This window comes from Mauremys mutica, chromosome 2 (genome assembly GCF_020497125.1).
Source record: "Mauremys mutica isolate MM-2020 ecotype Southern chromosome 2, ASM2049712v1, whole genome shotgun sequence".
NCBI lineage: Eukaryota > Metazoa > Chordata > Testudines > Geoemydidae > Mauremys > Mauremys mutica.
The window spans coordinates 219,153,640-219,169,128 of NC_059073.1; the positions used below are offsets into that span (position 1 = coordinate 219,153,640).

At 42.4% G+C, this 15,489-nt stretch overlaps 1 protein-coding gene across 2 annotated transcripts in view; it reads left to right on the forward strand.

Annotated features, from left to right (window-relative positions):
• Nucleotides 1-15,046, forward strand: part of DYNC1LI1 (dynein cytoplasmic 1 light intermediate chain 1) — a 63,467-nt gene extending 48,421 nt beyond the window's left edge. For both annotated transcript variants that reach the window (XM_045005501.1, XM_045005502.1), the window contains 5 exons: nucleotides 6,354-6,413; nucleotides 6,527-6,571; nucleotides 8,049-8,169; nucleotides 8,711-8,869; nucleotides 12,291-15,046. In XM_045005501.1, the coding sequence (XP_044861436.1) occupies nucleotides 6,354-6,413; nucleotides 6,527-6,571; nucleotides 8,049-8,169; nucleotides 8,711-8,869; nucleotides 12,291-12,403 (498 nt within the window). In that variant the 3' untranslated portion in view covers nucleotides 12,404-15,046. The remainder of the gene's footprint in view (nucleotides 1-6,353; nucleotides 6,414-6,526; nucleotides 6,572-8,048; nucleotides 8,170-8,710; nucleotides 8,870-12,290) is intronic.
• Nucleotides 15,047-15,489: the final 443 nt, after the last annotated feature.

Below are 15,489 nucleotides of genomic sequence, written 5' to 3' on the forward strand. Positions count from 1 at the left end.
GCCAGCTGACTCTGGCTATCAGGGCTCGGGCTATGGGGCTATTTAATTACAGTGCAGACCTCTGGGCTCTCGGATACTGCAAGATAGGAGGATCCCAGAGCTTGGGCTCCAGCGTGAGCAGGAAAGTCTGCACTGCAGGTAAACAGCCCCACAGCCTGAGCCCTGTGAGCCTGGGCCAGCTGCAAGTGTCTAATTGCAGTGTAGACATACCAAGAGTGTCACAGCTAAATACAAGATGGAATAGATTGTTCTTCTTTCAGAGCTTGTTCATATCAATTCCAATCAAGTGCGTGCGCATGCGGTAGCCAGGAGATTATTCCCCTAGCAGTATCCGTCAGGTCAGTCCGGGCGCCCCCTGGAGTGGCGCCATCATGGCGCTCAATATAGGGCTCTACCGTCCCACCACCACCTCAGTTCCTTCTTACCGCCAGTGACGATTAGCTGGAACTTCCACTTGCTCTTGTCATGACAAGCGCATTTGACAGTCTGTGTACAGTTTTCATTAGTTCTGTAGTTAGTGTTAAGTAAAGTACCCACTAACTACTTAAGTTTCCTTTGGAGGAGCTTCCCCTCCAGCACTATCCCGGCACTAGGACATGCCGCAGTCTCCTGGCTTCAAAGCCTGTGAGAACTGCGGCAAGTATATGCCCAGAAGCGATCCTTACACTTTGTGTTTGAAGTGTTTCGGGAAGAGCCATCAAAAGGATTGCTGTAGGATCTGCAGGAAGTTTTGCCCCAGGACACTGAAAGATAGAAATCAGCGCCTGAAGATCCTACTAACGGAAGCAGCACTCTGGCCCCAGTCCGACCCCAGGTTGGCGTACCCGGTACCAAGTACCTCCTCATCAGTACACAGTGCCCCAGGCCACACTACTTTGGCCTCACTGCCAGAGACGGTCACGTTGACTCCTGCCCCCATGGAAGGGTGGTTGAGTCCGGACACTTCTTGCTTGCCGAGGCCGAGCCGACAACTTCACCTCCCGTCGACCCCGGAGGCGTTTGAGGCAGCACTGGTCCTGCTCCAGTTCACAGCACCATTCTCCCTGCCTAGATGGGAGAGGTTACTGACACCGGTTGCTCCCCCGGGATCATCAAGGGGAAAGCCCATAATGATGGCCCAGTGGTCTCCATCCTTGGTGCACCGCTCCCTGTGCCAAACAGGGTAAGCAGCCTCGTCGATCCCCAAGCCCTCAGCGCAGACCCTGGGTGCCTCAAAGTACTGCTCCTCTGTGGTCCTCCTTTTCTGAGATCTCTGAGTCAGACTCCTATCGATCTCGTAGGAGCACAAGTAGATGGTCCAGGTCATCACGAGACTGGCACCCTTACCTGGCACCATGGCCTATGCAGTGACAGCCCCCAGCACAGTGGCCCTTTTGGACTCCTTGGACCTTTCACCAAGGCCAAGGGTCATGTTCCAGGGCGGCATCGGTGGCCTCAGCCACTTTTATACTGCCTCCAGCATGGTTGGTATCAGCAGGATCAGGGGTAGCTCCTTTGCTCCCTCACACCACCATCCCAATCCTTTCTTCTGCCTATGTGGTGCAACACTCCAGGCTCAGACTCTGGCCTCTCCAATCATGGTTAGCCTCGGTGTATTGGCCAGCTTGGGACAGTTTGGACAGGGTCGTGACTCTGCCTTTCCCGGTGCTCGACTCTCTCCAGTGGTGGCTCGACCCACACGTAGTGTGTGCAAGGGTCCCCTTCACTGGTCCTTAGCCGTCCCTCTTGCTAGTGATGGATGCGTAGCCCTTGGGCTGGGGAGCACATCTGGGAGACCTCGGGACACAAGGCCTCTGGTCTCAGGCGGAACTCGCTCTCTGCATCAGTGTCAGCTGAGAGCAGTGCATCTGGCATGCCAGACTTTCCGAGCCCACTTGACAGGGAGATGTGCATCAGTCATGACTGACAACACCACGGCAATGTTCTAGATCAACAAATGGGGGTGCATGCTCCTCTCCCCTGTGTCAGGAAGCCCTCACACTGGGACTTCTGTTTAGCTCATTTGATACACCTGCAAGCATCGTACCTCCCAGGAGTACAGAACGACTTGGTGGACCGTCTCAGCAGGCAGGTCTTTTCATGGCTACAAGTGGTCCCTCTGACCAGACATCACGAACTCCATCTTCCAGTGGTGGGGCTTTTCCCAGATGGATCTGTTCGCCAGGTCATGCAACGAGAACTGCCAACAATTTTGCTCCTTCCTGAATCACAGACTGGGCGGCATTGCAGACACTGTCCTCCTCCCATGGAGAGGCCATCTTCTCTGCACGTTCCCGACCATCCCTCTCTTGAGCACCTTGTGAACAATACGGAGGGAAGAGACTTCAGTGATATTGATAGTTCCAGCCTGGCCTCACCAACACTGGTACACATCTCTCCTGGAAATGTCCATGGAAGCCCCAGTTACCTTGCTGTGCCTCCTGGACTTAATAACTCAGGATCACGGCCATCTCCAGCACCCGAACCTCGAGTCATTGCACCTCACGGCGTGGAAGCACCATGGCTGAACCCCATGGAGCTCTCCTGCTTGGACCCGGTTAAACAAGTCCTCCTTGACAGTAGGAAACCCTCCACCAGGGCTACCTACTTTGCCAACTGGAAGAGATTCTCATTCTGGTCAGCGCAGCATCAATCATCCCCGACACTTGCCTCTATACCACTCATACTGGACTACCTTCTCCATCTCAAGCTGCAGGGACTGTCCATCTTGTCAGTAAGAGTTCACTTGGCTACCGTCTTTGCCTTCCATTCTGGTTCAGAGGGCCGGTCAGTGTTTGCCAACGCTGTGGTCAGCAGTTTTCTGAAAGGTCTCGACGGGCTATATCCAGCAACCAACCCCGACCTGGGACCTCAATCTGGTCCTTTCCAAATTGATGGGTCCACCCTTTGAACCACTGGCAATGTGTGTTCTGCTCTGTTTGTCATACAAGGTGGTGTTTCTGGTAGTGATAACCTCAGCCAGGAGGTGTCTGAGCTCAAGGCCCTAACATCAGAGCTCCCTTCTATAAGGACAAGATTCAGCTCAGGCCACATCCAGCTTTCCTCCTGAAGATTGTCTCCCAGTTTCACATCAACCAGGACATCTTCCTCCCAGTGTTCTATCCTAAGCCATATTCAAGAGGCAGAGAGCAGAGGCTTCGCTCATAAGATGTCTGCAAAGCGCTAGCCTTTTACATTGAAAGAATGAAACAGTTTAGGAAGTCCATTCAACTATTTGAGGCCGTGGCAAACAGGATGAAGGGTCTTCCAATCTCCTCCCAGCGAATTTCCTCGTGGATCACTTCATGCATCCGTGAATACTATAACATGCCCTTCTGCTCACAGCACACTCCACTAGAGCGGCGATGTGGTCCTCCATACATACTTTCACCGCACATTATGCAATTACCCAGCAGGCTAGAGATGATGCGGCCTTCAGTAGAGCAGTGCTCCAGTCAGTGGACAGCTCCGACCCCGCCTCCTGAATTTAGGCTTGGGAGTCACCTGATTGGAATTGACATGAACAGGCACTCGAAGAAAAGGTTATTTACCTTGTAACTGTTCTTCAAGATGTGGTGTCCACATCCATTCCAATACCAACCCACCTACCCCTCTGTCGGAGTAGCCAGCAAGAAGCATCTGAGGGGGTGGCAGGTTGGTAGGGCCCTATACTGACCACCATGATGGTGCCACTCCAAGGGGTGCCCAGATCGACCCAGTGAATACTGCTAAGGAGAAAATCTTCTGGCTGCCATGCGCGCGCACGCACACTCACCTGATTTAGAATGGACATGAACAACAGTTACGAGAAGGTGAGTAACCATTTTTTTAGCATAAGTAGTTAACACATTTCTAGAGATGATTCAAAGTAAAATGGCCTGTTAACACCCCTCCATTACATTTCCTTTGTAGATCTTCACTGGAGTTTGATGCTTTACTTTGCCAAACTATGGCAGTTAAACCATTAGGGTTGCTGCCATACTCAAAGAAACAAAAATCTCTTATGCTTAGATTCAGATTCAGACTTTAAGACCAGAAGGGACCATTGTGATCATCATGTCTGACCTTCTGCACGCTGCAGGCCACAGAACCTCACCTGCCCACTCCTGTAATAGACTCCTAACATCTGGCTGTGTTACTGGAGTCCTCAAATCATGGTTTAAAGACTTAAAGTGTCAGAGAATCCACCCTTTACTCTACTTTAAACCAGCAAGTGACCTGTGCCCCATGCTGCAGAGGAAGGCGAGCCCTCCCCACCTCCCAGGCCCCTGTCAATCTGACTTGGGGGAAAATTCCTTCAGTTAGACCCTAAGCTGGTTGGCGACCCCCACCATGCAGACACCTGGGAAAGAATTAACTGAACCCTCCCCATCCAGTGTTCCATCTCCAGCAGGGGGAAAAAATATATGGGTACATCTTTAGTTTCCAAATGGAACCAAACATGTATAGGTCATTTTCATTATAATATGCCCCCAAAATAGTTTACTAACTCAGATTTTTTTTTCAAAAGCAGGCAAATTGAATGGACCGCATACAATGTAATAAAATGCAACATTAAAACATTTAATTTAGGTAGGCACCTCTTGTGCTTTTTTGCCATTGTGCCAGTGTTTATGAAACAGTGTTAAGAAATCACAGCCTCAGATAATTTCATATACGTATGTGGTATGCCTGCACCCACTATTTAAGAGGTTGATAACATTTGTGAAGTTTATTAACCTTTTCCCTCACTTCTTTTTAATTTCTTTTTGTTCAGTTTTTATGAGCTGTAGCTATAAATGCAGCTGGAAGCCCAGCAAATACATTTAACAGAAAAGCTGAGGCAACTTGACTTCTTTCAGACTTAGCTTCTAATTTCTAATAGGAAAAATCTAATTTAGGAATGTTAAATCAGTTTTAATTTCATATTTTATCATATTAAAATTGGAAAGGCTTCAGAGACTACTGGATACATCTTCGACTGCGAGCTTCCATTCAGCCTTCAGATGGGAGCATTGTATTTAAAAGTGTCTTCCTCTATCACTGCAGCCACAACACTTACGTCTAACTTCTGCTCTTTTGGAAAGCTAAATTGCATTGACTTATGAGTTAAATTCAGGATGTACTAACTCTCAGCAAACCTGAGTATTTAAAATGCCTTTATAAATTTCTTATGAACTAAAAAAAATCTTAACTCTTCCCTATTTCCTATGTTCTGTAGTAGAAACACATGGTTGTAAACAGTATTTAACACCAAAAGTAGGCAAATAAAGCCAGGAATTAAACAAGAAGATAAATCTATATTGGATGTACAACATATACAGCAAACTTTCTGTACTTAGTACATTTTATAAATACCTCTGTCTTAATTGTTCAACGAGATGCCATAAGGAAAGAACAAATAAGGGGAGAGGGGAACTAAAGACCAGTACTTCTACCTCTCACCTAATGAAGCTGATATTTTAGAATTATGCTGCAACTTCCCACTGCATGAGCTACTTACAAATGCTTAATGAGAAAAGTGACACTCTAATCTGCACAATCCTGGAGAAACCAAGATGTGTAGTAGTAGTGTAATATACCAGGTGCTCAACAAAATAATTCACCTGTTTCTACATGTATATAGACTTCAGGCCTGATTCTCAGTAAAAAATTTTATTTGCTTTAAGACACCTTTTGCCTGCCGGAGCATTTGTTGAGAAGAAGGGTGATCTTGTGATTGAGGCATAGAACTGGGACTCAGGATTTCTGGGTTCAGTTTCTAGCCCTGCTATCAATTTCATGTGATCTTGAGAAGGTCACATCTGTTTTGTTTTTCCTCTGTAAAACAGATATTTTCCTAGATCACAAGGTGGTTGTGAGGATAATTTGTTGTTTATGAGGCTCTCGGAAGGTGAGGAAGGTAAAGTGCGGTGGCATATCGGTACCTAGATAGTCCCCAGACATACTCTGAGGTTCTTCAGGCTAAATTAAATTTTCAAGATCTTTGATCAGTCTGAGAACTACATCGCTTGATGATCACGCCCTGTAAACTGAACACTTTTGTACTAAGTATGTAACAATGCCTTCCGTAGAGCATGTCTAAACTGTGTTGTAATTAAAATGTTAACAAAATAAAACACTTAAACAATGTCTCTTGCTTTACAAATAAATGCTGAGGTAAAGACATTCAGCTAGCAGCATGTGAAGATAGTTACCTTATGGTCACTCACATTGTGTTAACAATTAGAAAATGTGTAAAGCACCAGCACAGCTTTAGGTTGAAGACCATGTTGTCTTGAGTCCATTTCATGCATTTTTTGCCTCTTCATATTAATCTATAAATAGAAAAAGACGACATCTAGTTTTTAAATGACATCAGTCACAACCGTATTGAAATGTTTTTTATATTGCAGTTTGTGCATGAAAAAGAAATAGTAGCAGAAGATGATCAAGTGTTTCTTATGAAGCAGCAGGTAGAGTTACTTTGCATTTAGTTTCATTTAAACATGTGGTGTTCAATTAAATTTATTTTTGAGCTTGTTACAGTAAATGCAAACAGTAATGTGTAAAATATTTTATTTTCCAGTCTCTATTAGCGAAACAGCCACCTACTGCAGCTGGAAGGCCAGTGGTTAGTAACAAAGATTTTAAATACTAAAACTGAAAATAGCGCATTCCTCAGTTTTGATTAATACAATAGCATGTTTGGGTGAGAAGATTGCTGACTTCTAAGAGCACTTCTGATCTACAAGCTTTTTCTTAATGCTTTTCTACAATTTTCTTATTGCTGTAAAAATACTTAAGCCCAGAATGAAATTGAACTCCAAAGTGTGCAGACTTGTGTATACATGTGTATTACCTACATTTTAGATGGATTTCTGGAACTAGTATATAAAATGCTCAGCAGTGTAACTCTCGTTACTTATTTAAGTTCAAATTTAGAAAAAATTGCAAGACAGCTCTTGTAACCTTTTTTCAAGCGACAAGCAACTACTCAGTAATATGACCTATTAAGTTGCTTTTGTGAGGCAATGAAAGTAGTAAGTTTTCCACGCAGTTTGCTTTTGATTAAAAAAAAATTATTCTTTCCACCATATTTGCCACAACTTGCCTCAGGGCCGCCCAGAGCGGGGGGGCAAGTGGGGCAATTTGCCCCAGGCCCCGCAGAGGCCTCCAGGAGAGTTTTTCAGGGCCCCTGGAGTGGGGTCCTTCACTCGCTTTGGAGGCCCCAGAAAACTCTCACGGGGCCTGGGAGCTGCTTCTGCTCCGGGTCTTCGGCAGCAGGGGGTCCTTCCACTCCGCGGTGGAAGGGCCCCCCGCCACCAAATTACTGCCGAAGCGGGACCCGCCACCGAAGTGCAGCCCGGTCTTCGGCGGTAATTCGGTGGGGGGGGGCCCTTCCGTTCCGGGACCTGCTACTGAAGGGCCCTGAAGACCCGCGGCGGGGACTCCCCGCCGGCGAATTACCGGCGAAGACCAGGCTGCACTTTGGTGACGGGTCCCACTTTGGTGGTAATTCGGCAGCGGAAGGCCCCCACCGCAGGTCTTCAGGGCACTTCGGTGGTGGGTCCCGGAACGGAGGGACCCCCGCTGCCGAATTACCACCGCAGCAGGGGCCCCCCGCCGCTGAAGACCTCAGGCCCCCTCAATCCTCTAGGCGGCCCTGACTTGCCTTCATACTACGGAGAGCTTAGTGTAGCCTCTCCATGAACTAGGGAATGCAGTTTCCCAAACAACCAGAGCTTTGGCATTCTCTCGTCAGGGTGAAGTCCCCACCCTCTGCAGTGCCTCCAGTTGGACTGCAGTTCTTAGTTGCAATATTGTTTTTTTTCCATTAACTTTCAAGTGCTTTGCTAATGCATTATACATACTTATGTAAAAATGTGTATCTCACAGCATTTCAAGATTTCTCATTTAAAACAGATTAATTTTTTGCAACAAGTATTCCATTGAATTACATGATCAGTATTAAATGTACCTTTTTTTAAAAAAGTGGAAAAAAATAGCAAAATGTAATTAAATAGTTCTGCTTGTCTAGATTAATAGATTATTTCTGGAAGTTGAGTACACAAAATAGTTTGAATATTCAATCTTCTACTTTTGTGTAGGATGCTTCGCCCAGAGTTCCTGGAGGCTCCCCTAGGACACCAAACAGATCAGTAACATCCAACGTGGCCAGTGTCACACCCATCCCTACTGGCTCAAAAAAAATTGATCCTAATATGAAAGGTATATTTCTTGTGCAGGGAAAATGTGGGAATAAGTGAGCTATTCTTGACTGCTTACTTGAAATACTTTTGTATTTCTTTATACTGACCTAATATGTGTAAGAGACAAGGTGGGTGAGGTAATACTGGGGAGGCATTTTAGTACCCATGACTGTTTACATGGTTTGGACAAAGTGTTGTTGAATATAAAGTTATGGGTGAGGATAAAAAAAAGAGATTGTCAATGTATTTGGGATGGATTTCTGGACTTTGTCCATTGTCTTATAGATATTTGAGACAGGCTGCAAGCAATCTATCTCATCTCGTGTTTAGCTTGAATGCTTTGGTTTCCTTCTCCAAACCTGAAGAAGAGCTCAGTGAAGCTTGAAACCTTCCACCAACAGAAGTTGGTTCAATAAAAGATATTACCTCACACACCTTTGTCTTTCTCATATCCTGGGATAAACCCAGTACTACAACGCTGCAAACAACTATGTAGTCTGCCTTTATTTTGAAAATGTTGTTTTTCATATATAAAATACCTTTCTACTTTTTTGATGTAGCTGGAGCCACAAGCGAAGGCGTCCTAGCTAACTTCTTCAACAGTTTGCTGAGTAAAAAAACCGGTTCCCCAGGTGGTCCTGGCGTTGGCGGTGGCAGCCCTGGAGGAGGGGGCAGTGGAGGTGGTGGCAGCAATTTACCACCATCAGCAAAAAAGTCAGGTATGATTAATCATAAAGCATCACTGGAAATTTCATTTGTGCAAGGAATATCTTTAATCTAGCATGCAATATTTGTTAAAATGCAGTTAGAAATGTGGCAAGATAAGTAATACAACTTAAATGTATACAGCATTATCCATGGCTCAATGACGTAAAATCTGAGAGGCTGACAATGGTAAGCCAAGATCAGATCATAGTAGATCTTAATGTGGGAGGATGTTATGGGTGTATTGTGAGCCTGTGAGCTTTTTTTGGGGAAAATCATATTGTATTAATATCTAACTGAAATTTATTAATAATATCCTGTTCCTTACCTGTTAGTCCTTAGTATTGTGCATCTCTGAGGTTTTTAATTTTCCTTCTATCTGCTGTTTTCCAATATTTGTGTGCTAGAATCAGAGCGTTTGTGGGGAGAACAAATACAGACCCAGAGACTCTCTTGCATTCCTGCAGGGGAATAATGAGGATAAGTAATATGAATGCCCATCTATTAAGTCCTCTCTTTTGTTCCTCATTACCTGGATTTCTCCCTCCTATTAGGGAAGGTGAAGAGAGCAAAGAGGCCCTTCTGGGTAATAGCTGCATGAGCCTGTGGTGTTAGAAAATAAAGGAAGCATGCTAGCTATATTCATCCCCACTTAGCATGCCTGTAACACACATAGCATGCACACACAAGTGCTCCCAGTGGTGTTAAACAGGCTTTTACTACTGCATTTTCATTCTTTTCACCCACTTGTTGTCCTTTAAGATTCTAAGCTTTTTGGAGCATGGGCTCTTTTGATGTTTGTACAGCACTTAACGCAATGGAGGTCCACTTGCTTGGAACTTCTAGGTACCACTGTAATAGTCCTACTCTTCCTGTTCTCAGAATGCTAGGATTTTCAAAAACTCTGTGCTTCATGTACTTTGCCTGGCCACCATATGAACCTGCCTCGATGATCCATTAAGGCCTGCATCACAACTGAAAATACTCTTTCCTGGGCTGATTGCAGAGAGTATAGGGGAAAGATTCAGAATGGGCACAGATTTCATCAATAGCTTCTGCATAGTTTCGGAATCCTAGTTGTTTAAATCCCTCAGTGATCACTGAACATTGGTTGCCTAGATCACACAACTCTCACTATGAAGTATTGTTGTGCAAATCTACATGACATCATGGTCTTCCTGACTCCAATCTGGGGCCATATTGATCAGGAATTATCTAGAGTAGCCAGTTTCCCTAGGGATGCTTTTTCTTCCATGGAGTGATACTTCTGTCTTTGTTAAAGTGAGCACATCATAGAGTTACAGAAATTTTTTCTCAGTCTTAAGTTACAGGGCGACAGAGACATGCTGATCCTATCTCTAACTATCACACTTGTCTGGTAATAGTACAGACCCCAAAGTGTTGCTTCTACTGATATACATCTTAAAGAACTACACAGAGCCAGAATCTTCAGGGGTGGGAGGTATGTGATGGTTGCAGCATAAATTGTCAGCTGTTGCTCTTATCCTCTGGCCCTCAGCAGATATGCCAGAACACCCTCCATCTAATCACTGGAGCTGCCTCATGACTACTTTAGAAAAGCTGCAGCAGAAACTTTTATTGCTGAATACAGAATGAGAGCCTAGCTAAACCTGTCAATATGGACTGAAAACTCCATTACCCAGCACTAGATGTGTGGGCTATAAGGAGGATTGCCACACTGACTTCAGTTTTACTGTATGCATATACAGTTCTGCCATCTTATCCATATGCATTACAATACAACTTTGTGATACTCACTTCGGGAGGGTGGATGGGAATTCAGAGAGTCTTCAACTCAATCAAGAATTGGTGAATAGAGGCACAAAGGATCTCCAGCCTGTATTTGAAGAGGGGGGCAGTATCCATGTGGGGGGGGGTGTTACGAAGTTGGATTGTTCTTAATGTTTCCTCTGAATACTGTGTGAGTGCCTCAGTTTCTGGCCAACACTGTCTCCTGGCAACTAATGGCCCAGGCCCTTCCCCCCTGCAAGGGGATGCTAAAGGTGTGGGAGAACAAAGAGGTCAGGTGATCTCCTGGCCCAGGAAAGAGACTCAGCAGAGGAGAAGCTGGAGGGGGGGTTCAGTTTTGAAGCTGGCTGGGGACGAGAAGTGAGTGCAGACCTGGGTGTCTGGCTCGCTGCCCCCCAGGATGGACCTGGCTGAGGGGTCCTGTTCTCTGTACCTACAAGCTCTGTTTTAGACCGTGTTCCTGTCATCTAATAAACCTCTGTTTTACTGGCTGGCTAAGAGTCATGTCTGACTGAAGTGGGGGTGAGTGCAGGACCTTCTGGCTTCCCCAGGACCTTGCCTGGGCAGACTCGCTGTGGGAAGCACACGGAGGGGCAGAGGATGCTGAATGCTCCAAGGTCGGACCCAGGAAGGTGAAGCCGTGTGAGCTTCTTGCCCTGAAAACAGTCTGCTCCAAGGGAGAGGAGGCTCCCCAGAGTCCTGACTGGCTTTGTTTGGAGCAGTTCCAAAGCATCGCCTGGGGACTCTGTGACAGGGTGTATTCCGATTCATATGCAAAGACTGGTAATAGGCTTCTTCTGGGGAGGAAATTTCACAGATCTTTAATAGCTGAAAAGATCTGGTCTGCTTTTTAAGCTCAGTCGGCTAAGACTTATTAAGGATCTGTGATCCTTGAAATAAGAATTTTCATGTAAACATAGATAAAATAATCCTATTTCCCCCATGCCTGTGTCAAGGGAGGTAAGGCGATTGGGAATGTGAAGAGTTTGTTTTTTCTGTTGGTAAACTGTACGGTCAGTCACTTGAGAGCACTTTGGTTCATTATGAAATATACTCAAGAGATCAAATAATCAATATCAGTCAAATTCATTATTTTCTAATGCCAAAGTTGATTTCAGCTTTGCAAAGTGTTAAAGGGTACTTAGAATAAGTGAATAGATTTATAGAAAGACATAGGCCAATTCTGGCCATGTAACTGTTTGAAATATAAATCAGTGTATTGTTGTGTGCTTAATACATATTAATATGTGGTGTGAATAATACATACTGATAATGTGATTCCAACGTTCATTGGTCAACACTCCTAGAAATTTTAAGAGATGTGTATCATTTATGTTAGGATTTCATAGGATTTGCTTTCTACACACAGTGCAAGACTTTGAGAGAACTGTTGTAAAAAGGGCTTGTTAGCCAAACAGTAGGGTAACCCACACATCTAAAATTGCTACAAACTAAATATGTTCTCCATTTTACTATATCTTTACTCTAGTGTATGTGAAGTTTGTAAATGTGACATGCATGAAACAACTTCTTCAGTATTCTATTAAAGCAGGAAAACTTAACGTTTTTTAATGGATGTTATTACGAAATAACATAGTTGTGGGAAAACAAGTCCTTTCATTTTTAAGCATGACCAAGTGTGTGCTTTTTTTTTTTTTTGTACAGGCCAGAAGCCAGTCTTGACTGATGTTCAGGCAGAATTGGATAGAATTTCACGAAAACCTGAAATGGTCTCTCCCACAACACCTACATCGCCCACAGAAGGTGAAGCATCTTGAAGACACCAAATAAAGCAATTTATTCAGTTTTCTGGGATAATTTAAACTTGCCTCTGCCTCTTCCTTCAGTGACTGGAACTAGACAGCTGAAACACTTTTTCAGAGAAGGACAAACAGTTGATTTCTTGATTTCATGTGTTGCCCAGCTTTACAAAAGGGAGCTAATACAGATGGAAAACTATACCACAACATATAGGACTACTGTTCACGGTGCAACTTAAAGAATTAACTAATTCCTGGATTTTGTTGAAAAGTTGGTGTAATTGTGTAAAATGGCACATGTCCACTTAATCATATAATGTTAAAGGCTGCTTAAAGAGTTGGAAAATGATATGTAGCATGGGCACTTAATGTATATTGATCTCCCAACCTATTATAGTTGAATTTAATACAGGTTAACCTTTGAGGGATAGAACTACTAGTTTTGCTGGAAGAGAGGATAATCATTTGTTATAATTTTGTGCCCCAACAATAAACTAACCTGAATAAAATTCAACACTTCATGTGGAATATGACAGCAAACCTGTCTAATCTCCATTTGAGATTTTATACTGCATCAAAAACTTGGGCTAAACTTTCATTCCAGCATAAGACTTTAAAATATTGGCCAATTTGATAACTTCAGACACTGAATAAACTATTTGTGTAAAGAAAAAAGCAGAGGTTATCTTAATAAAAAATGTACAGATTATCAGTATCCAGATTTTTTCTGTATATATGGCTCAGCCTTAACATCCCCCCTTTTTGTTTCCCAAATTAGTTATGGTTTTAAATCAGACATTAAAACTGTGATCAGTTAATAAAGTATTATCTGCATTCAGATATAAATAGATTCATTGCATTCTCTTGTATTAAAATGTATATTAGCTAATCAAAATATTTAGTGTTTCACTCTTGAAGACTAGGTACTTTAAACGTCCCTCCCTCTTATCTGTCACCTTTCTGTGAATAATAGTATGGCCCAGCTTTAAGCTTCCCTAAAACGTGATAGTTCTGGAAGAAACAGATATGAGTCTGCTACTCATACAATATAGCATTGTACTAATATTCCTACGTGCAAAACTTTGATCATCAGATTTTGGGGATTTAGTCTTTAGTTTAAAAGCCCACTAGATATACGAAGCATCCTACTGATGATTTTTCAGTGCACTCTGTGGAATCATGTGTCAAAAGTTAGCATTTTATTGGTTATTTCAGCTTTCAGTACACAGTATTTGAGAAACACTTGAGATCATAAACGTAATGTGAGAAGTCTCCCACTGAAGCTCATGGTATACTGAGATTAGAACAACTTTCAAAGCTTATCCTGAGTATTTTTATTAACACTTCTTAAATAGGTGTACAATTTTTTTTACTACAACAGTGGGTATAATATACACAATTTCCCTAATTTACTAATTGGAAATCTGCTAAAAAGTGTTAGGAGAAAACATTAATATCCATAATTTTTTTCTGGGTATGGTATTATACTTGATATTGCTGTTTAAATTCCTACTTTTGATACAGATTTTTTTCTGATTCCCCAAAAAATTAATGTTCTTGAGACTAACATACTAGAATGTTTTGCTTTTGTTAGCTTTGATTTTATTGCTTGCTCTTCAGGGAACTTTTTAAAATATTGGCTGCTTATCAATGCTAAAAATCTGAGACTAGCTGTCTTATCTAAACAAATCTATTGAATTATTTTAAACATGGGATCTCATTAGATTTATTCCTGATCAGATTATTCAAAAGTACAACAATGTTAAAATGCTGCCCTTGCAACCAATAATAATGGTCCAACTCTCCTGACCAAATATGTGAACTGCTGAGGAATAACTATAGAATATATACATGAAGAAGGAAATGGTTTCTAATCACAGATGCATTGCATGCATTGCTGTTCCTTGAACAATTCACTACTGTGCTTACACATGTACAGTAATTTTTTTAACATAGTAATTTAAAATGTGCTTGACAGCTCTTATCTTGCTGATGAGATCACCAGTGTGTTTCCTATCTAAATTCTAGTGGTACACCATACTAGCATTAAAAGGCAGAAACTTAAGATTTTAGCATGTTTAAATTGCAAAACTATTTTTGTACTGTTTTAGTTTTTGCAAAGAAGACACTTTCGGTTTCTAAACTCTTCAGTTCTGTTCATTTGAGCACATCTGATATCAAAGTAAAGGCCTTTTGTGAAGTTGGACAAATGTCTCAAAAGAGATCAATAAACATCCATTACACAGTTTATTTTTGGGGCTTTATTTTAGAAAAAGAAATTATAATGGAGTCTCAGTACTAAAGAGCATGAAAACAGAACCTCAATTCTGCATATTTGAAGTTTTTGAAATATATGCATTGAAGGATTCCTTAGCCTCTCTTTATCAAGGACAAATCCGCTACAAAGGAAAAGGCAGTAGAAGGATGCTGTGTGCTCTGCCCTCATGTTTTAGAGAAAATAAAGACCGTGTTCTGTGGAAAAATGCATCAAAAATCTATTGCAAATAAGTAGTTTAAACACTTGTTTTTTTTTAAAGTGGCTGTTGCCAAATCACTATGAACTATATCTGTTGTACGATACCATCTGTTTAAACATACAATAAAATCATGATAAAACTGTAACTAAAAACAATAAAGCAGCTACAACAAAAAAAGAAAGGAGACTAGAGGCTATTGTCCTCTAACTGGGATTAAACACTCAGTTGCCACTCAGTAATCTATTTTATCATTCTATTAATGGGAGTAGAATGTCTTCTTGAGTCTAATTTCCTCTTGCTGTTTCAGCTGTCAAAAAGGTCCAGGTTGAGCTTAGCTAAACCATTTTTTCTGGAATAATTTTAATATGAATTTGCAAACCTGACAGCACAAATGTACTATCAATTAATAATAATGGTACACAAACAAACCCATCAACTCTGTAAGGCAGGGATCAAAACATAGTGGAGGAGGAGAATGGAGAAAACTGGGGGAGGGAACTATTGTGTAATTTATTAGAAATCATAAAAATACAGTAACTGCAATAAATTGTAGACCTGTAATAAAAGAAAATTATTTCCAATTTATAATAAATGGGGAAACTGATTTAATACAGGAGAGTCAACTAA